The sequence below is a fragment of the Ostrea edulis genome, chromosome 5 (assembly GCF_947568905.1).
Source record: "Ostrea edulis chromosome 5, xbOstEdul1.1, whole genome shotgun sequence".
NCBI lineage: Eukaryota > Metazoa > Mollusca > Bivalvia > Ostreida > Ostreidae > Ostrea > Ostrea edulis.
This window is the reverse complement of record NC_079168.1, coordinates 64,644,366-64,667,989: the sequence shown is the minus strand read 5'-3', so window position 1 is coordinate 64,667,989 and position 23,624 is coordinate 64,644,366. Positions and strand designations below refer to the sequence as shown.

The 23,624-nt window shown below is 37.1% G+C and overlaps 1 protein-coding gene and 1 non-coding gene across 2 annotated transcripts in view; one reads left to right on the top strand and one right to left on the bottom strand.

Moving 5' to 3' along the window:
- LOC125650091 (WD repeat-containing protein 27-like) overlaps window positions 1–23,624 on the bottom strand; it is a 37,289-nt gene that overhangs the window by 6,010 nt on the left and 7,655 nt on the right. The window contains 14 exon segments of the mRNA XM_048878052.2: window positions 1,250–1,425; window positions 3,741–3,842; window positions 4,533–4,838; window positions 6,762–6,789; window positions 10,569–10,613; window positions 11,053–11,151; window positions 12,274–12,376; window positions 16,940–17,037; window positions 18,086–18,207; window positions 18,564–18,658; window positions 18,749–18,882; window positions 21,774–21,946; window positions 22,220–22,309; window positions 23,273–23,382. Of these exon segments, the coding sequence (XP_048734009.2) occupies window positions 1,250–1,425; window positions 3,741–3,842; window positions 4,533–4,838; window positions 6,762–6,789; window positions 10,569–10,613; window positions 11,053–11,151; window positions 12,274–12,376; window positions 16,940–17,037; window positions 18,086–18,207; window positions 18,564–18,658; window positions 18,749–18,882; window positions 21,774–21,946; window positions 22,220–22,309; window positions 23,273–23,382 (1,681 nt within the window).
- On the top strand, window positions 8,881–8,962 carry Trnas-uga (transfer RNA serine (anticodon UGA)). Its single transcript has one exon. It is a non-coding gene; the product is annotated as a tRNA-Ser (tRNA).

Sequence of the window (23,624 nt, the reverse complement as noted above, 5' to 3'; positions counted from 1 at the left end):
CTAAAGTAGGTCAAGGATAGACCACTCCCGCTGAAATGCAAACTCACTCTTATGATTCTTGAGGGAGATATTGTGACCAAATTTCAAAGTTGTACATGCATCAGTTACAGAAAAAAGTCCGGAAAACATGACCCCGGACGGACGGACAGCGCCATAACATAATACAGGACGTATAAAAATTACAAGATGTATATATAATATACGCAATTACAGGCACTTCTCACTGTTACAGAAACTTCTTTGTTTTTCCAACAAACTCTTCAGAATGTGTACTCTGTATAACATTTACAATCTTTCCGACTTCTGACCATATGGGATAGTAGTAATTCAATTCGCACTCCTATTTCAAATACTTACTCTCTTTTTGACCATGTGCGGAGATTTTTTGGCAACCAAAGATTTCCTCTTTTCACTTGTGGACAAAAAGGCGTTATTTTCCTAGTGGAAATTATACATAAAAATTCAGTTTTCATGGGGAAAAATAATCCTATTGGATATACTTTCAATTTTGTATAGTCTTGTAGTAAATTTCTACAATCCCTACATACGCAATATTCCTAGGACCTTCATCTTTTACAAATGACCTTGCTTAAGGAATATGACACATTCTCCAGTCATAAACAACCTTTGATTTAAACATCTCATTTTACATATTATGGTCTAAAATAAAACATTTATATCACACAACTAATCCCTGTGTAATCCAAGTGATCAGTAACCCTTGCTTGTCGTAAGAGGCGACTAAATGGAACAGTCCTTCGGATGAGACCGCAATAACCGAGGTCCCGTGTCACAGCAGGTGTGGCACGATAAAGATCCCTCCCTGCTCAAAGGCCGTAAGCACCGAACATAGGCCTAAACTACAGGGTAGTGTACCATGGCAATGACACTATAAAACGATGACGATGGATAAATGACACGGCGATGACATAGTGGTATGATCGCCCATCGGTATCGCATCATCATCATCGTCAGAACTCGCGGATTTTCTCCCCGTTAAGGAGAGAAAACCCGTGGTTTCTGTCGATGTCGCATCATCGTCATCCAGATTTCTAACTTTGACCTTTCACAATGACATTGGTTCAGGCTTCCCTGGTGAAAAGCAATAATTAGAATATGTGAATCCTTGGAGAGTGGGACGCGTGCAAACATCAACGGACGCGATGATTAGAGCGGCTGTATATTACATGAAATTGACGCGACAACACGTGCAGTTTACAGGAACACTGACAGGTGTGTTGACACTTACCATGTTCCCGAGCTGGTCAATGACGCTGTCCAGGGAGGCCACAGATTTGGTGCTGATTTTGTTGTCAGATGGACAACTAAACATGTGTTCTTTGTCACATGAGCACTCCTGTTGTTTCATCAGCTGTCTGTTATTGTCTGGGCTGTTTTCGAATTTCTCCACGCAGTTATCATCAGCTAAAATTTTAAGTAAGCTTTTGTTAATTTGAATGAACGAATTTTTATTTTGTAATGTAGGTTACCACTGATAATATTAACTATAGTAATGCAGGGCTTTCAGTGAAGAGAGTGTGACCAGTATAATTCTACGTCGTTTATAGTTCTATGCCAAGGCAAAGGCAATACATGTACATATAACCTCAGCGAAATGTCATAAATTAGCTAGTGCAGTTCTGACATTGTGAGATGTGATTTGTTGTGTTGCGTCGAATTTGAAGTAGATCGCATATATAGATCAATGGATGTTTCACTTTGTTGGTATTTCGAGGAAATCAAGAAATAGATTTGGGTTTTTAATGATATATACCATATAATTATGCACATAATCAAGACGGACCATCGATATCTTATAAATCTATCCTCCAAAATTGAAAGTCGTTTTGATTGGATTGTTTGGTGGGTTTTTTTCATCCCCCCCCTCCCCGATTTCCTGGGGGAGAAATCGAATCTTGGCCAAACTTCCTATACATTTATCTATAACAGAAAATATGTATTTGTCTCAAGCAGTTCTCTCTCTCTCTCTCTCTCTCTCTCTCTCTCTCTCTCTCTCATGTATATGTATGAATATTCATAACGATTGCAAAAATTAGCATTTCATGAGTACATGTATCATAGAGAAAATGCACCACTTTTTATCCATGTACGCCAGTGTTACAGATATAAAAAAAAAGAAAATGTTTGTAGTTCTTTTCCTTTTCTGAAGAAACCATACATACGCACGACAGCATCGCTAATTATGAAGTGGGTTGGACAGGGGGAGTTTCAACCTTTATCTGCTACCGCCGCCGCCCCCCCCCCCCCCTCTTTTCGTTTTTCCTCCCTTCCTTTCTATCCATACCCCCCTCGCTTCCCTTTCTCTACCTTCCTTTCTTCCTCTCTATTCATACCCTCCTCCCCTCCCTCTCTCTACCTTCCTTTCTTCCTCTCTATTCATACCCTCCTCTCCTCCCTCTCTCTACCTTCCTTTCTTCCTCTCTATTCATACCCTCCCTCTCTCTACCTTCCTTTCTTCCTCTCTATCCATACCCTCCTCCCCTCCCTCTCTCTATCTTCCTTTCTTCCTCTCTATTCATACCCTCCTCCCCTCCCTCTCTCTACCTTCCTTTCTTCCTCTCTATTCATACCCTCCTCCCCTCCCTCTCTCTACCTTCCTTTCTTCCTCTCTATTCATACCCTCCCTCTCTCTACCTTCCTTTCTTCCTCTCTATCCATACCCTCCTCCCCTCCCTCTCTCTATCTTCCTTTCTTCCTCTCTATTCATACCCTCCTCCCCTCCCTCTCTCTACCTTCCTTTCTTCCTCTCTATTCATACCCTCCTCCCCTCCCTCTCTCTACCTTCCTTTCTTCCTCTCCATTCATACCCTCCTCCCCTCCCTCTCTCTACCTTCCTTTCTTCCTCTCTATTCATACCCTCCTCCCCTCCCTCTCTCTACCTTCCTTTCTTCCTCTCTATTCATACCCTCCTCCCCTCCCTCTCTCTCTACCTTCCTTTCTTCCTCTCTATTCATACGCTCCTCCCCTCCCTCTCTCTACCTTCCTTTCTTCCTCTACATTCATACCCTCCTCCCCTCCCTCTCTCTACCTTCCTTTCTTCCTCTCTATTCATACCCTCCTCCCCTCCCTCTCTCTATCTTCCTTTCTTCCTCTACATTCATACCCTCCTCCCCTCCCTCTCTCTATCTTCCTTTCTTCCTCTCTATTCATACCCTCCTCCCCTCCCTCTCTCTACCTTCCTTTCTTCCTCTCTATTCATACCCTCCTCCCCTCCCTCTCTCTATCTTCCTTTCTTCCTCTCTATTCATACCCTCCTCCCCTCCCTCTCTCTATCTTCCTTTCTTCCTCTCTATTCATACCCTCCTCCCCTCCTTCTCTCTACCTTCCTTTCTTCCTCTCTATTCATACTCTCCTCTCTCTCTCTACCTTCCTTTCTTCCTCTCTATTCATACCCTCCTCCCCTCCCTCTCTCTACCTTCCTTTCTTCCTCTACATTCATACCCTCCTCCCCTCCCTCTCTCTACCTTCCTTTCTTCCTCTCTATTCATACCCTCCTCCCCTCCCTCTCTCTATCTTCCTTTCTTCCTCTCTATGCATACCCTCCTCCCCTCCCTCTCTCTACCTTCCTTTCTTCCTCTCTATTCATACCCTCCTCGCTTCTCTTCCACTTTCTTCCCCTCCCTTTACCTGTTCACCATTATTACGATGACTTGTTGTGAAAAAGAGGAAATAGAACATTTGAATTATATTCTGTAGGGTGGGTGGGTAGGTGTACAGACCTGTATATCCGATGGGACAGGGGTTGGGTGGGTTGCAGTAGGCAGGGAGTACTTTGTCCGTTTTGACCTGCTTGGGATTGTCTTTTCCGTCGCCAGTTCCTCCTGTAAAATTTGAATTTGAATTTTTCAAAAATACCGAAAACACTGCTGTTGGAATTTTTCAGATTTCGCGGGAATTCAATTCTCGTGGGTACCCGTTTCTCACGAATTCCAAACCACAACGAAATATACAATTTATACATTTTTCTAAGTGCAAAAACCATACCCACGGAATTACATCCCAACTAAACAGTAAAATCGCCAACATCCACGAAAATTAGCCTCTGCGAACTTAAATAATTTCACAGTATTCTTGTATATTTGAAATACAAATACATCCTCTAATTACGCACACATATATATGCGTGTATTCTGGTTTAGACAAATTTACAAAGCGTGCTGTGTTGTCATTTTGAATAAAAACACGCAATCAGTGAAGAAAATCAAGTGTGATCTGAGAAACTCAATACGACAGATGCCATTTGTTTCAATAATTCCATTTAGCATTACTCACTGTGACGCTATATCTTTTATTGATTGGCTCTCTCAAACATCCGCACAACACGGAATGAAATATTGGATAGTATAGGCATTAAATATAGAATGTATAATGTGATGTGGTTGCATAAGTAAGTGGCAGGGATCTTTAATTTTGAAATTTATAATAGAATTTGTCGGTTTTTATTATATTCATACATACTGATAATTGACCGGAAATTAGGTGTTAAACCCAGAGCGGGCTCTTGTACTGACCAGAAACTGACTGGTATCCCCAAAGAGGACTGTTTTCTTGATATTCTTGATCCCTTATGGATGCTTCGCTAAATATGTCGTCGTTGAGAGTTGGTTCTTGGTATCCGACATTGGACCAGTCTTCGTTCGGCGAACTTCTACTCTCCAAATCATAGTAGCCATTATCCAGACGTCCCCTCAAATCATCAAGAGCGTAAAGCTGACCAAGGCCCGGCCAAGCCATGGAGTCTTGGGAAATTTTGGCCTCCGTCACCAGGAATGAAATGGCCAGAATAGGCAACAGCATTGCGATGGCCATGAACAAACCTACATATAATATAAATTATGTGTGGAAGAAATTAGGATTTTTCTCAACTTTAGATTAAAATGGTTTAAATTTACACAGTGTACTTGTAAACTGTATTGCATGTATCACGTGTTTTGATTTTTTTTTTCTTTATCTACGCTTATTACAATATGGTATATTATTCATGTAAGAAAATGAACGACACAATACGTAAACTACTGCTCGAAAAAAATCAATACGTATGAAGAAATTTACAGCAACAGATTCCTAATTTCAAAACATGAAATGTCAAGAAAAAGGAAACTATCATTTACATTTGCAATTAACTGCCTGGTTTTTATCTTTGATTGGGTTTTCTTACCTGTTTTCTATGTGGGAATTTTACCGTTTCTCTCTTTCACAATGGCGCTGTTGTTTCAGAAAGATGGATTCGATCGATAGATGCCGTGACGTCATTGGCTTTCACAGGTTGTGGATAAGCCCTATCGATTATCAATATTCCAATTCATTTATAAGGAATATCAATTTATTTAAAGACAGTGATGTTTTTGGTGTCGTGGTAATGGGATGGGAAATGGAAAGCGCGAGATATTTAAAATTTGCGAGTATCCTTGGAAATGGATGAAAGAAAACCCCTAGACAAAGATCAATCTCGTATAATGTCCTTCCTCCTCCCCAAAAAGCTGACTGTCGAATGGGTCTTTCCCACCGGTGGGAATATTATGGGATTCACTCCAAGGTAAAATCTTTCTCCGGGGAAATCCTACTACATTGTATATACATGTACTTCGAAAATGTGTGTAGTAGCAATGGCAAATAAGAATTGAGAAAATATACATATACAACTGTAATAGACATAGTATTCACCAATCAGACTTCTTAGATCCACGCCGTATACTATGCGTAAGATGGTAGCATTGTGGGCCTATCTTGGGATCTGATTTTAATTAGATTGTAGTATTCACGGATTTACATGACAAATTTAGTTGTTTTTTGTTTGTTGGTATATTAAAAAGAGGTGGATCAAAGAGAGAGTGATCCAAACGTCAGGTGCCTGTCTTTCCAGGGACAGAACTCAGAAATATGCTAGGAATGACATGTGTTGACAACGAGGCCATTTCTAATGGTAGTGCCTGAACAAAAGGGCAGTAACAAAGTCAAAGAAAGCATCACAGACAGGGGAGTTTTAGAGTGCATTGTGTCGATGACACATTTCATAAGCTAATAATACTGAAATATTAATATCAAAAGACAAAATTGCAAAGAGAAGTCACCGCAAATGGCCTGATCTGTATGAACGTTTATATGAAAGGTTACTGTTATCATATTTAAAATTAGATCCATAAACCACTAAAAAATTACACAAACCGGGTGTCCGGGTAGCGCTCTCGCTTCTCACCGCTGCGAGCGAGTTCGATCCCCGTGATCGGCAGTTGTTGTATGTGAAAGGGTATGGTGGTCGCCCCGCTCGGACAAGTGGGTTTCCTCTGGGTACTTCGCCGTTTCCTTCCACATTTGATGAACCCACCCCCTAACGCCAACATCCGTGCATCAAAGGACCCCTATCGGAAAAAAGCTTTCGGGGGTTAAACTTGGTATTTATGTACGCATACATATACTTGTATGTATACATGTATATACGGAATAAACGTTTTAAATTTCTTTTTGTAAAAACGTGTAAAGTGTTGTTTCTGTAACCCTACATTGCTATGCATCGTTTATATATAACATATTCTACTGACCCATTTCTAAAGATTATTAAATGTGTACAATGGTAAAAATCTCAACATATCATTATGTAAATCGTATTTGCCAAATGAATCACGTCAATGATGGCATATGATCGATTGTATCTTGCTTAACATCCCTCTCGTGAATTTTTCACTCATATGGAGACATCGCCAATACTGGTGAAGGACTTCAAATTTAGGCCTATGCTCTACGCTTACAGCCACTGAGCACCGAGGGTTCTTTAGCGTGCCACACTTACTGTGACACGGGACATCCGTTTTTAAGGTTATCTCCGAGGACCCGTGACATTCACATCTGATGCCGACCGAGCGTTTGACGATAGAACTGATGGCATATGTATAAAGCATTTTAAACATATGTAGTAGCAACAACTTTTACTACTGTAAAGGCGAAATATTCGTTCGGGCTTTGTTTTCGCCATCATATTTACGATCGCGAAAATAAAACTATCACAAAGTGCTGTTCAAAGTATTTTGGGGGTACGAGTTCATACATTATTGAGGATCTCTCCGCGAAATTTAAACCATCATGAAATACCTACCGATATAAATTGCGAACTCTTAGCTCTGCGAAATTAAAGCTTTTTACCTATTCTCTTTAGAGAAGTGGACAGGCATAACAGATGTAGGCTATGTCCGTCCACTCCTTTAGAGAAGTGGACAGGCATAACAGATGTAGGCTATGTCCGTCCACTCCTCTAAGGAAAATAAACCTTTATATGTTCCTGAAGTAGATTAACCTAAATGCACCAATCGAGAGCTGGTTAATACATACAATAACAGGCAAATTCAAGACACTTAGCATTTTACTCCAAATTATATAAAACATTTGAACTTCAAATGGTATATTCATAAATTTCTACAAAACTTAAAATTACTTGACTGGTCGATATATATATAGTTGACCACCTACTCCAAAGGAAATTTAAAATTCTTTGCTGTCATTGTTTCTCCTCTGTATAGAATTAAGAGCACCCCATTTTAGATTGTCCTCTCATGATAACACAATACAAAAGCATGCACAAAAATGAACATATTTGAAACCAATTCATCTTGCACTGGTTTCCTTTTACCTTAATAAACAATATATGTACATTTGAAAACCTGCTTAGCACTTAATGATAAGATATGATAAATGAGATCTAGCTATCATAAGCATATACATGTAATACACAAAAAATGCAATGCAATTTGCCAAATTCATGCATATCAGTTTTGTGGGTAAAGAATTGTGTAACTGGGGTATACAGTGGAATATAGGCCTATAGGAGGTAGAACATCATGAAAAGTTGATAATGCAAAAGTGATATTAAAATATGTTCAAAGCATGGCAGGAGAGAGGGTAAGGGAATAAAGTCTGCACCTACACTGTGAAGAAATCTGAACTGTTTATATGTATCGTGTTCCAGCAGAGGGAATTCAAAACAGCGCATTTCGAATAAGAAATAAGTGTTACCCAATAATATTATTTTACTGTTTTATTGAAAAGACTGAATAGTTCATCATTCATTCGTTTACAACTCGCACACACTATCAGCTCGAGCAGGAACATCCAAACAGCACAAGACTGAAGTAGGGGGAAAATCATCTATCATGGGTCTCACTTAGTTTCGTTATATCATTACGGTTCAGCACAGTTTTTGGCATATCTTTCTTGGACTTGAGAGTAGGTACGTCAGTGACACTGGGATTTACCATCCTGTCTAGTTTTCTGTTAAGACGTTCTTCTTGTATGCTATCCTCCTTCCAGGGAGTTTCAGCTCTACCCATTAAATTCTCAAAGTTGTACCCCACAAATCCCACAACTACCGCCACAGGAAATGCAGCGTACGGTGCATAGGTTCTCGCTACTGCCATTAACACAGGCCACATTTTCTGTGAATTATGATCTGCAACATAGTTATATATTGCATAAGAGTTAACTTTCATTTAACAATCTGTAAACAAAAATATTTGAAATCATTATAACACGTTAGATCTACTTGGTTTCTATCATGACAGAAGGTTAATTCAATCGGTACCTACTGCCTACCCAATATATGTAATAATGATCATTCCAAGGCAAGGTCGACCAATGTGTGCGTACACACAGGAATTGCATTAAGCTACGTAAAATGTCAACAGTTCACGATGAAGATTATGAATTCCGTATAAACATAAAAATAAATAAATACAAATATAATTCGACATTTTTTGTGTTGTTACTAGCATTATTTTCACAAGGAAATGTTTTTGAAATAATTTTGTAGTAAATATCACTTACGCATTGCTTATTTAATTGATAAATAATATTTCAAGCATGTGTATGTAAGCTGTGATGGCCGAGTGGTTAAGGCGTTGGACTTGAAATCCAATGGGATCTTCCCGCGCAGGTTCGAACCCTGCTCGCAGCGTCAAAATTTTTCATTTTTTATATAAAATATATTTCTAGTTTATTCACATGACAAATTCGCAAATTCTATCGTCGTTTAATATAACAATCTAGTTTGCCTATACAACCTATAATTGGGTCAAATGATGTCTGACATTTTTTCAAACCGATTGTTTGGCCGTTCTTAATGGCACACTGATTTTGACTACGGATAACTCCGTTTACCAGATCAGAATATAGGGCTCACAGCGGGTGTGATTGGTCGATAGGGGATGCTAATACTCCATCTAATAGTGGGTGAACATAAAAGTATACCTTATATAAAGGCATATATATGGTATAATGTTGCTTGGATATGCTAATTAAACAACCCACTTTACATATACATGTATATATATATATATATCCTAAAACCGTTTGGGATATATATGAGAAGAGTGGGTTGTTTAGCATATACATGCAAATAAATATACCTATAAAATGCCAAAACTAAAAATTTTCTATACTAAAGTAATATACCGATACATACAAGTCTGATCTGTATGTTTCATAATATTTGAAGACTCCCTCTCTTTCATACCTCAAGCAGGACAAGGCCGACAGACACATTTGCATACCTAATAGTATACACTTATTAGACACGATTTAAAATGTTTCCTCTAAAAAATTATATAACTTGGAAACACATATTTTCCATTTCTATTAGCCCTGCATTGAAGATCTGGGATCACTCTCCTATAGTACATGTATGTACATGTTATGTCTGTCAGTCAAAACTATTACAGTAATACAATATTCTCAGTATTTTTTAACATCATGCACAGTAAAATGATTCCTGGAAGACCCCAGTATAATTTGAGAGGAAATCAATGAAGGTCAGTTGTGCATCTAGGGGTGGCTGGCCTGGTTACAACAATCCCCTCCCTTATTTGATTGAACATTTTAAACCAAAATGGTAATTTTTTGCCACTTTGGGCTCATCAATACCCCCCCCCCCTCTTTCTGTGGAAAAAGTACAAATTTGGGGTCGCCCCCCCCCCCCCCCCCCCCCCCCCCCCCCCCCCCCCTTTTGAAAATTAACTGGATCTGCCCCGGAAGGTACAAAAATATGATTTTGGGATTTATGTAATGCTTGCAGGCAGCATAGTCAAAGGTTGCAAAGATAAAAATGAATTTGCGTTGTATAACATGAAACAACACCTTATTATTGATGAAACTCATGCAGTAAGTTCAACTTTTTTGGGGATAATGTAGCAACAAAACTCTAAGTTTCAATAAAACAGAAACTACATACATTAATTGTATATACACATGTGATTTATTCAGCGTGGACGGATAAACTTAATTGACAACATTATGGGTAATTGATATACCGGTACAACAGTTTGGCACACACATAACATGATATCTCAATACTCTGTACTTAAAAGGGAACAGTAATGTTTAGTCATTAATCAGAATCAGGAAAGTTTTGATCACTAGCACATAATGTGATGATGTATCACATGACAGTTCTGGAAAATTAGAGGAATACGATGCTGCTTCAGAGATTGTCCTGGAATAAAAGCACGGTGTCTGTAATCTCTGCAACAAGCACTGAAGTGCAGCTGAATTCAAGAAGCGAGTTTATCTGTGAAAAGCTTCAGCTTCCCATTAAGAGAGGCTGTCATCAACTGAAAAATGAGTACAGTACATTAAATAAGAAAGATACATGTACTTATCAAAATTAAGCATTAATTTTTACTATAGATTCTTAAATATACGAGCAATGTAATTAAAATTAGATGTTAGATCCACTCACATACTCACTATAAATATGTGAGCAGATCTAACATCTAATTTTAATTAGATAAATATACAAGAGGAATTTATTATCTCGTACCTCACAAAATAAAATTACTTGCTTTAATTTATTTTGATATTGCTAAAATACATGTGAAAGTCTGGATCAACAGACCACTCGTGAATTCATCTTCTCACGATTTGATGTCTACGAGTCATTTCGTGATAATTAGTTCTCACATAAAATAAGGAATCTACCGTATACAAGCATAAAAAACCCTATAAATAATAACATTGTCAGATGTTGCCTTATAATATCTACCAGCTTACTTGTGAATAGAGAGGATGAAATGCCACAGCAGACACCGTGTCAGTGAACCCGGTCAACTTGGAGCAGTAGGTGCCACCCCTAATGTCGAACACATAAACCTAGAAATATAAATCTAACAGCTAAAAAGTCACACTGCGAGTCAAGCAAAGGATCGAACACATAAACCTAGAAATGTAAATATAACAGTAAAGTCACACTGCAAGTCAAGCAAAGGATTGGATTCTAATCAACTTGATAGAAAAGTGAAATGAACTGAAATTACAAAATTAAAATTATTTGATGCTGAGTTAATCACTAAAACTGTGGGACAGGATTGTAAGTTACCCAGAAAAAACGATACAGCAAGATAGCATATTACTGAACAAAATACTCAACCCTCAGGTCATCGTCACAAGCTGAAAAATACTCAACCCTCAGGTCATCGTCACGAGCTGAAAAATACTCAACCCTCAGGTCATCGTCACAAGCTGAAAAATACTCAACCCTCAGGTCATCGTCACAAGCCGGAATATACTCAACCCTCAGGTCATCGTCACGAGCTGAAAAATACTCAACCCTCAGGTCATCGTCACGAGCTGAAAAATACTCAACCCTCAGGTCATCGTCACAAGCTGAAAAATACTCAACCCTCAGGTCATCGTCACAAGCTGAAAAATACTCAACCCTCAGGTCATCGTCACGAGCTGAAAAATACTCAACCCTCAGGTCATCGTCACAAGCTGAAAAATACTCAACCCTCAGGTCATCGTCACAAGCCGGAATATACTCAACCCTCAGGTCATCGTCACGAGCTGAAAAATACTCAACCCTCAGGTCATCGTCACGAGCTGAAAAATACTCAACCCTCAGGTCATCGTCACAAGCTGAAAAATACTCAACCCTCAGGTCATCGTCACAAGCTGAAAAATACTCAACCCTCAGGTCATCGCCACAAGCTGAAAAATACTCAACCCTCAGGTCATCGTCACAAGCTGAAAAATACTCAACCCTCAGGTCATCGTCACAAGCTGAAAAATACTCAACCCTCAGGTCATCGTCACAAGCTGAAGTGTGAAAGGGGAGAGGAGTGTACGTTTCAGCCGTGGTTTGCGACGATGCCCTCTGGGGAGATTTCCTTAATCCCACATGGATAATTACAATGGATTCTCCTCTAGCTATTGGAATCCAGTTTCTACATACATCACAATCTGTTTGTAATGGATATATACTGATTTACTTACACATTTATCCTCAGAACCTGTAACGACATACTTCCCACATGGACTTAGATCCACCCCACATGGGAATGATCTGTTCATATGACCCTCATACCTCCTCACACATCTGCAAACACCAATGTACACACTCAAAATCATTTTATACAATTTATCATACACCAATGTACACACTCAAAATCATTTTACACAATTGATCATACATAAAAGAATGATTGTTGACAATCCATTTGTAAAAAAAAAAAAACGAACAAAGAGTCCATGGGTAACAATGCTCACCTGTGTCACCTTGTTCATACATAAAAACTACATTGTACACATGTATTGGAATGTTCAGAAATAAGGTCAGTGTGGAGTATAAGGCAAAAGGCTTATTTTTAGCCATTTTCTGAGAAAATTCCTTAAATTGGTCAATTCGGCAGATGGGTGAAGACTTTAATTCCCAGCTATTTCTACCTTTAAGCGTTATTATGAGGTCAATAAGTATCTGTTATACCCGGAAGAATCTATCTGATGTTACGGAAAGCATCAATACAAGCCATCGATTATGAAGATAAGGTAAATGAAATTGCCACTTTGCTAATCTAACTTTAAACAATGTGCATTCAGTTTTTGTTTTACTGTTAATCATCTGCCATGTTGGTGTTTACATACATGTATCAAGGCTGCTAATTTCTCATTCAGCAAGCTCAGTAAAATATTGATTGAGAGACTAATCATATAGTTTGTTGTGTTTGATTTGTATTTGTATGTAACTTATGAATGATCTCATTTATTCAGGTCAAATATCTAAAATAATAAAGTGTACCTGGCTGAGATCTAGAGCCGACTGTCTCTAAAACTTGTGTTATATACATATACATGTATCAGGGTTATCTTTCTTTTCCATTATTTCATTCTTATTTGCTTCCTTATGAACCATTTAGATGGTCTTAGAAAGAATTTTTCATCATCAAATGCAATATTTAAAAAACCCAAAACATAGGCCTTAGATAGGTTGATTTGGTATATTAGTGAGTGAACAAAACAGAAATTATTGACCTTATTACGGAACATTTGTGACATTTACAGTTTTACACTTCGCAGCAAATTAAATTCCAATTTGCAAGCTTTACACAACAAATGTGGCCAAAATAAGTCTAAATTTGCTCTGGACTTTTTTAACAAGAGGCTCATGGGCCACATCGCTCACCTGAGAAAAGAGTGTTTATGTTTTAAACCCAATATGGCAGGTGTGACCAGAAAATCAATAGGGGGTCATACACGTTGTAAATATGTGCATTAAGTGTGTAATTATAACAATTGAATGCCCTTCAGTCAAAGATTTTTGGTGCCAAGATTAATGATATTCACCAAGTTGTTCAAAAGGAATCGACGGCGAGTTTTCTTCTTCTTAATTTATAAATGAAGACAAAAATGAAATTATATCACTAGATTTATTTGGATGCAAAATTAACAAGAGCAGAAAAAATTGAAAATTTATCTACATTTTTTCCTATATATTCCCATGTAAAATTTCTTAAACACTCCTCCTTATATATTCCCATGTAAAAAAAAAAAAATCAAAAAAAAAATCGATCTTCTATGTGGCCCCAACCTTCGCCAGGGGACCATGAATTCCACAAATTTTAATCTGCACTACCTGATAATGCTTTTACATTAAAATGACTAATCATTACTATGCTCTTCTTGAGATGAAGATTTTTGAACATATATTTTTTTAAATATTTCAATGTCAAACTTTGAACCCCTATTGTGGCCCCTCCCTACCCCCTGGGGGCATGACTTGAACAAACTTGAATTTACACTACCTGAAGATGCTTCCATATAAATATGATTAATCACAGCTTTGCTATTCTTGAGAAGAAGATTTTTAAAGATTTTCCCTAAATATTTGTGTGTAAAACTTTGATCCCCCCTTGGGGCCCCATCTTATCCCCGGGGGCCATGATTTGAACAAACTTGAATCTGCACTATGTCAGAAAGATTTCATGTAAAAATCAGCTTTTCTGGCTCAGTGGTTCTTGAGAAGAAGATTTTTAAAGATTTTTCCTATATATTTGTATGTAAAACTTTGATCCCCTATCGTGGCCCCATCCAACCCCAGGCGCCCATGATTTGAACAAACTTGAATCTGCATTATGTCAGGAAGTTTTCATGTAAATCTCAGCTTTTCTGGCTTAGTGGTTCTTGAGAAGATTTTTAAAGATTTTTCCTATATATTTGTATGTAAAACTTTGATCCCCTATTGTGGCCCCATCCAACCCCCGGGGGCCATGATTTGAACAAACTTGAATCTGCATTATGTCAGGAAGCCTTCATGTAAATCTCAGCTTTTCTGGCTTAGTGGTTCTTGAGAAGAAGATTTTTAAAGTTTTTCCCTATATATTTGTGTGCAAAACTTTGATCCCCCCTTGGGGCCCCATCCTATCCCTGGGGGCCATGATTTGAACAAACTTGAATCTGCACTATGTCAGGAAGTTTTCATGTAAAAATCAGCTTTTCTGACTCAGTGGTTCTTGAGAAGAAGATTTTTAAAGATTTTTCCTATATATTTGTATGTAAAACTTTGATCCCCTATTGTGGCCCCATCCAACCCCCGGGGCCCATGATTTGAACAAACTTGAATCTGCATTATGTCAGGAAGCTTTCATGTAAATCTCAGCTTTTCTGGCTTAGTGGTTCTTGAGAAGAAGATTTTTAAAGTTTTTCCCTATATATTTGTGTGTAATACTTTGATCCACCCCTTGGGGCCCCATCTTATCCCCGGGGGCCATGATTTGAACAAACTTGAATCTGTACTATGTCAGAAAGTTTTCATGTAAAAATCAGCTTTTCTGGCTTAGTGGTTCTTGAGAAGAAGATTTTTCCTATATATTTGTATGTAAAACTTTGATCCCCTATTGTGGCCCCATCCAACCCCAGGGGCCCATGATTTGAACAAACTTGAATCTACATTATGTCAGGAAGCTTTCTTGTAAATCTCAGCTTTTCTGGCTTAGTGGTTCTTGAGAAGAAGATTTTAAAAGTTTTTCCCTATATATTTGTGTGCAAAACTTTGATCCCCCCTTGGGGCCCCATCCTATCCCCGGGGGCCATGATTTGAACAAACTTGAATCTGCAATATGTCAGGAAGCTTTCAGGTAAATTTCAGCTCTTCTGGCCCAGTGGTTCTTGAGAAGAAGATTTTTAAATGACCCCACCCTATTTTTGCATTTTTGTGATTATCTCCCCTTTGAAAGGGACATGGCCCTTCATTTGAACAAACTTGAAAGCCCTTCACCCAAGGATGCTTTTGGCCAAGTTTGGTTGAAATTGGACCAGTGGTTCTGGAGAAGAAGTCGAAAATGTGAAAAGTTTACAGACAGACAGATGGACAGATAGACAGACGGACGCCGGGCAAAATGTGATCAGAATAGCTCACTTGAACCTTCGGTTCAGGTGAGCTAAAAAGTTTGCATATCAATTTGACAATTTCTACCTTTGTGAATGTTGGAAAATAGATTTTAAAAGATTTTTCCTAATCTTCCTAGGCAAAATTATTAACTTCAGTTTGAAGAAACTTGAATCTTATAACACTTATACATGATGATACATATACACTGCACTTTCAAATTAATTTATATTAATTGATATACATGTACATATATATTAATATGAAAAATTGTTTATAAATCGGTTCTTGAAAATATTTTCCCCATCTATTAATTCCCATGTAAACTGTGGACTCAACAACACATACACAGTGGTCATAGTTTGAATAAATTTAACTTTACCCTTTATATGAGAATACTTGCATATTAATTTGACTTGTGTTTTGGGGGAAACAGTCTAAAACATTAGAATCCCTATAGTGGCCTTAATGCCCTATATAATGTTGGGGTTATTGTTTTGTCAAATTAAAATCTTCATACATATAGATGCTTTCATGCAAGTTTGGGCTTTGCTGGTCAAAAAGTTCTTTAAAAAGAATGTTTGAACTTTCCTTTTTCTCAATTATTTCCCCTTGGTGAGTCAAAAGATGAAAGCCTGACAAATGATCAGAAAGCTAACTTGAACTTCTAGCTGCAGAACTGTAGCTCTCTGAAAAAATATTTTGAACTCTGTTCCATCAAAATATTTTTTCAGAGAGCTACAGTTCTCCAGCTATTGAACTTCCAGCTAAAGTAGCTCTGAAAATTTTTCATAAGATTACATTTTTATGAGATTGGTATTGTTGATTTGTATGCAAGAAGTAATTCATACGACCATTGATATTGAAGTTGCAAAAAATCATAAGAAAGTTGGAAATATTGTGAAACTAAATTTTCTTGAATTCATTTTTTGAAACTTCACAAAAATAAAATTAATAGCATGGAGAATGAAACTGGATAGGTCACAAAACATGGTTCATTGGTAATTTAAGTCTTCATTGTATCCTGTAGTCTAATCATACTACATGGATGATTATAGCATATAAACAGCAGACACTATTTGGCAGATTTTGGTGTACTGGGTATTATTTTTCTGCAAAAATTCACTTTAAGCAATTCTGATTGTCTGAAATTTATATTACCATGAGTAAATAAAATTAGGTGTTTTCAGTTCTGGCAAAGTTTTTCTTCATATGCAAAGAATGTAAAATTTCCAGTATGCCAAAATTTCCCAATATACAGCCCTAGTGCTACCTGACCTATTTGCCCTGAGATCCCACAATTTGATGCAGTCACCTGCAGCTGACGTCAAAAACAAATCATAGGCATCACGAGGGTGTGAAACAAATTTTGATCCCTAAAAGCATGAAAATAGTACAGAAATTTACAACATATTTCTCTATAAACTGAAAATTGTGTAAAAAATTATCAGTAAAACTGATGGATGATTCCCGAACTGCATCTAACTAATGAGCTACTCCATAGGATGAATGACTCGCACAATGATCAATAACTGTTGTTGAAATGAAGTTTTTTTCCAAATATAAGGTATATGTTGAATGACATCGACCTTTATAAAATGACCTTGAGTGACCTTTGTCTGAAAGCCATTTGTCTGTTACTTATATCTGTGATATATAATCAATACCTGCATGTTCAAGAACTGTCGAAATAAGGAACTTTTCCTTATATAAGGTATATGTTCTGAGTGACCCTGACCTTTCCAAAATGACCTTGGTTCAAAAGTCCCAGTCCCAAGAAATATTTGTGATTAATTAAGATAAATTTCTGATGAAAAGTTTGGAAGATGGGGACTTTGATATAAAAAAGAGTTGAATTAAGCAATTTCTACATTTTCAGAGTGACCTTGACCTAAATGAATGACCTTGAGAGACCTTGGTTCAAAAGTCCTTGTCTCAAGATACATTTGTGATCAATTATATCAATTTCTGATAAAAGGTTTAGAAGAAATGAGCTTGGACAAACAGACAGACAAGACAGTGACTACTGCGGAATCATCAGACTTTGTGGTGGCCCTCACCCACGAATTTACACCCTCAACGAATAAAGACATTCCAGAGTTATCTTTCTTACAAATATATAAATCCATGAAATTACGTCCCCACGAACCTGTAAAAATTCAGCAATCCACGAAAATTGGCCCCCACGAATTTAAATGATTCTACAGTATATGGTCCCCTGACATATTATGGGGAGCATAAAAGTTACAGCATATTACTCAATAGGCTAAAAATAGTACAAAATTTAACAGCTCCATCTAGACTAATAGAACATAAATTTACAGCATATTGATCTATAGGTTTAGTAATGGTACTAATATACTGCTCTAACGCTGAATGGCAAGAGCAAATTTGTATGAAGTTTTCTTGCCAAGAGGACATTACCTCGTGTTGCTTTATACAATGAACAGGTCTGGTGTGTACGTCCGGTATGGTTCGTACACACTTTCCTACATTCATATCATAAACTTCTAGAGATTTACTGCTTCCTGCACATATTACGATGTCTTCTCATAGTTAAGGAAGTTTCAATCCACTATATGACTACATTATGAATGAAATAATATACATTTACCACACATGTACAATACCGTTTCTTTCCTGATAAATTTGGGTTAGCGGTTAGATAGTTTTCTGCCAAAATTCCACTCGCCAAATATGCACCCAACTGCGACTTCAGTAATTGCAATAAAGATAACTCTTTTGTTTGCCAAAATTTATTCCACTAAAATTATTAGCATACCTTTGAGCCAGCAAATCGCCAAATTTTAGACCCGCGGAAAAAACCCTGCTAAACAGTATCTAATATACTACATTGAAACCAACGTAGAGGAATCTCTGGTACATAGAACACAAAGGATACAGGAGTAAAACTCATTCACTGCAGACATAGCGGTGATGTATTGGGCATCCATTGTGAAGGACTGCACTAGCTTGTATTTACTCTTATTCACATACCTAAATATCAGAAATTGAAATGCTTTAGTGTAAGCAATATCTCTAGGACATTGAATATCCTATGAGTTGCTGCTGCCTGTTGACACTGACCGTTTGATGTCTTGTTTTGTGGGATCCAGGTGATATTTGTACATGTACAATGTGTTGGAGGATGACAGAATCAGGAATCGGTCCATGTAGTAGAACTGGGCATTTCTTATCTCCTTAGGAAAAGGGGCGTTCTCCTGTAAGACAACAACACCATAATGGAATTCAGACTCTGTAAGAATCAATGTTCTACAGTAGAAAATGGGAATCAATGTTCTACAGTAGAGAATGGGAATCAATGTTCTAAAGTAGAGAATGGGAATCAATGTTCTACAGTAGAGAATGGGAATCAATGTTATTAAGTAGAGAATGGGAATCAATGTTCTAAAGTAGAGAATGGGAATCAATGTTATACAGTAGAGAATGGGAATCAATGTTATACAGCAGAGAATGGGAATTAATGTTCTAAAGTAGAGAATGGGAATCAATGTTCTAAAGTAGAGAATGGGAATCAATGTTCTACAGTAGAGAATGGGAATCAATGTTCTACAGTAGAGAATGGGAATCAATGTTCTACAGTAGAGAATGGGAATCAATGTTCTACAGTAGAGAATGGGAATCAATGTTCTACAGTAGAGAATGAAAATTAATGTTCTACAGTAGAGAATGGGAATCAATGTTATACAGTAGAGAATGGGAATCAATGTTATACAGTAGAGAATGGGAATTAATGTTCTAAAGTAGAGAATGGGAATCAATGTTCTACATTAGAGAATGGGAATCAATGTTATACAGTAGAGAATGGGAATCAATGTTCTACAGTAGAGAATGAGAATCAATGTTCTACAGTAGAGAATGGGAATCAATGTTATACAGTAGAGAATGGGAATCTGTTCTACAGCAGAGAATGGGAATCAATGTTCTACAGTAGAGAATGGGAATCAATGTTATAAAGTAGAGATTGGGAATCAATGTTCTACAGTAGAGAATGGGAATCAATGTTATAAAGTAGAGATTGGGAATCAATGTTCTACAGTAGAGAATGGGAATCAATGTTCTACAGTAGAGAATGGGAATCAATGTTATACAGTAGAGAATGGGAATCAATGTTCTACAGTAGAGAATGGGAATCAATGTTCTACAGTAGAGAATGGGAATCAATGTTCTACAGTAGAGAATGGGAATCAATGTTCTACAGTAGAGATTGGGAATCAATGTTCTACAGTAGAGAATGGGAATCAATGTTCTACAGCAGAGAATGGGAATCAATGTTCTACAGTAGAGAATGGGAATCAATGTTCTACAGCAGAGAATGGGAATTAATGTTCTAAAGTAGAGAATGGGAATCAATGTTCTACAGCAGAGAATGGGAATCAATGTTCTAAAGTAGAGAATGGGAATCAATGTTCTACAGTAGAGAATGGGAATCAATGTTCTACAGTAGAGAATGGGAATCAATGTTATAAAGTAGAGATTGGGAATCAATGTTCTACAGTAGAGAATGGGAATTAGTGTTATACAGTAGAGAATGGGAATCAATGTTCTACAGTAGAGAATGGGAATCAATGTTCTACAGTAGAGAATGGGAATCAATGTTCTACATTAGAGAATGGGAATCAATGTTATACAGTAGAGAATGGGAATCAATGTTCTACAGTAGAGAATGAAAATTAATGTTCTACAGTAGAGAATGGGAATCAATGTTATACAGTAGAGAATGGAAATCTGTTATACAGCAGAGAATGGGAATCAATGTTCTAAAGTAGAGATTGGGAATCAATGTTCTACAGTAGAGAATGGGAATCAATGTTCTACAGTAGAGAATGGGAATCAATGTTCTACAGTAGAGAATGGGAATCAATGTTCTAAAGTAGAGAATGGGAATCAATGTTCTACAGTAGAGAATGGGAATCAATGTTCTACAGTAGAGAATGGGAATCAATGTTATACAGTAGAGAATGGGAATCAATGTTATAAAGTAGAGATTGGGAATCAATGTTCTACAGTAGAGAATGGGAATTAGTGTTATACAGTAGAGAATGGGAATCAATGTTCTACAGTAGAGAATGGGAATCAATGTTCTACAGTAGAGAATGGGAATCAATGTTCTACAGTAGAGAATGGGAATTAATGTTCTACAGTAGAGAATGGGAATCAATGTTATACAGTAGAGAATGGGAATCAGTGTTATACAGCAGAGAATGAGAATTAATGTTCTACAGTAGAGAATGGGAATCAGTGTTATAAAGTAGAGATTGGAAATCAATGTTATAGAGTAGAGAATGGGAATCAATGTTCTAAAGTAGAGAATGGGAATCAATGTTCTAAAGTAGAGAATGGGAATCAATGTTATACAGCAGAGAATGAGAATTAATGATCTACAGTAGAGAATGGGAATCAATGTTATACAGTAGAGAATGGGAATCAATGTTATACAGTAGAGAATGGGAATCAATGTTATACAGTAGAGAATGGGAATCAATGTTATTAAGTAGAGAATGGGAATCAATGTTCTACAGTAGAGAATGGGAATCAATGTTCTACAGTAGAGAATGGGAATCAATGTTATACAGTAGAGAATGGGAATCAATGTTCTACAGTAGAGAATGGGAATCAATGTTCTACAGTAGAGAATGAGAATCAATGTTCTACAGTAGAGATAGGGAATCAATGTTCTAAAGTAGAGAATGGGAATCAATGTTCTACAGTAGAGAATGAGAATCAATGTTATACAGTAGAGAATGAGAATCAATGTTATAGAGTAGAGAATGGGAATCAATGTTATTAAGTAGAGAATGGGAATCAATGTTCTACATTAGAGAATGGGAATCAATGTTATACAGTAGAGAATGGGAATCAATGTTCTACAGTAGAGAATGGGAATCAATGTTATACAGTAGAGAATGGGAATCAATGTTCTACAGTAGAGAATGGGAATCAATGTTCTATAGTATAGATTGGGAATCAATGTTATACAGTAGAAAATGGGAATCAATGTTCTATAGTATAGATTGGGAATTAATCTTCTACATTATAATTGAGCACAAATTATTTCCCTGAACATGAGACTTTAGGGAACAAAATGAACCTTGTCTTTCTTTGGTCCCTCGCCCTCCGCTAGGTTATGAAGTTTGGTCGCTATGGTAAGGGCAGCCTCAGTTTGGCCTCGTTGCCATAGTCTTACTGTTTTATCATCACATGCTGTTATCAACCAGTTTGAGTCAGAACTCCATTGCACATCGTTCACAATGTGATTATGAGCTATGTATTGAAAAAATAAATTAAGGAAGTCATAATATATAAAGTACAAGAAAAGTAGAAAGATCAGGTTTACATTTCATGACCGGAATAAACAAAAAAGATATCACTCAAAACAAAGCACAGGGTACCTCTAAAGTAAACCTAAATACGTATATACATTGTACTTGAAATGACAATGATTTATTTGCAAAAGCACAATAACGATTACTGGCAAAGGCACATATTATAGATTATACCGTATAATGTACAGTAAAACTCTAGAACAACAGTTACCTAAGCTATAACTTCCTTTTTCCTTGTAAGGAACTCGAAACACTTGGGCAGACTTGTTGGCAAGACCACAGGCAAGACTATGACCATCTCCTGCAAATGTATTAATTCATGAAAGCAGCAAAGAACATAGCACGAGGTTCATGTGCCACAATGCTCACTTGAATTATGTTACTCTTACAGAGATATGAATCGATCTGTAGCAAAGGTCCACAAAACTTAGTACATACAACAAACTTTACTCTAAACTACATACAGTTGAACTTGGGTATCTTAAACATCAATATCCTGAATACCATGAATATGTCAAAGTGATTGGGAAGTTCCAATTGCATTTTATTTATGTATTTTAATCTCAATATCTTGACCCCCATCAACTTTGAGATAACTAGGTTTGACTGTATCCAGTAAGTGTGGGTTCGAACATCATTTTGAAAACTATAATCATGCCCTTAGTGAGATTCAAAAAAAAAAAATCCTATAAATTTCCTAGGTAAGCGGATCCAACTCTGGCCCTAAACTCAGGAAGCATGGGTTTCACAAAAAAGAATCTATGCTACACGAAGATTCCTGCTTTGATTTTAACAGACAACTCGTTCTTGAGAAGATATCTAAAGATTTCTCTATATTTTTATGTAATATGAAGAACTTACCCAGGTCACTAGTCCATAGTTTGAGAAATATTTATATAAAGTTGAACCCTACATAATGAATCTTTCACATAATATCCATTACCCCAGTGATTCTACAGCAAATAATCTTCAAATATTTCCAACTTTTCACCCTATATTCACTTTTTCTAAATCATGTGGCAATACTGAAAGAGGGTTAATGGTCCTCCATTTGAAAACACTTCAATCTCATTCACCTTATAATCATTTCTGCCAAGTTTGGGTGAAAATGGCCCGGTGATTCTGTAGAACTTTTGACAGACAGATGGACACAATATGATTAGATTACCACCCTGAACAATGCTAAGGACTACAGTTTTCAGCTAAGGTGCACTTTACACGAGATATAAAATTTGGTAATCATTTGGTCTGGCAGTTTTCTTACCTGAGTAAGATATTGAATTAACAGGTGTGGGTCTTTCTGCAACATCCCAGCCATACACAAGATCTTTAGGAGGGCCAGAATTGGCAGGGTATTCTTTCTCTAAAGCATTCCTTGGGGAGGGAGACATTCAAAGTACTGTATAGTCTTATTTTCAATACTGTTTAATTCTCATCTTTTTTGCCAACGAATGAATTAAATTTAAACTGCAGTGAAAATAACATAATTATTGCCATTTCATGAAATATATCATGACTTAAAATTTTATAAAACGGTGAAAACAAAGTTCATTTGAAAACTATAATAATAACCAGAGCAAATTCATGAGAAAATTGCACTTCTTGGTACAAGAAAT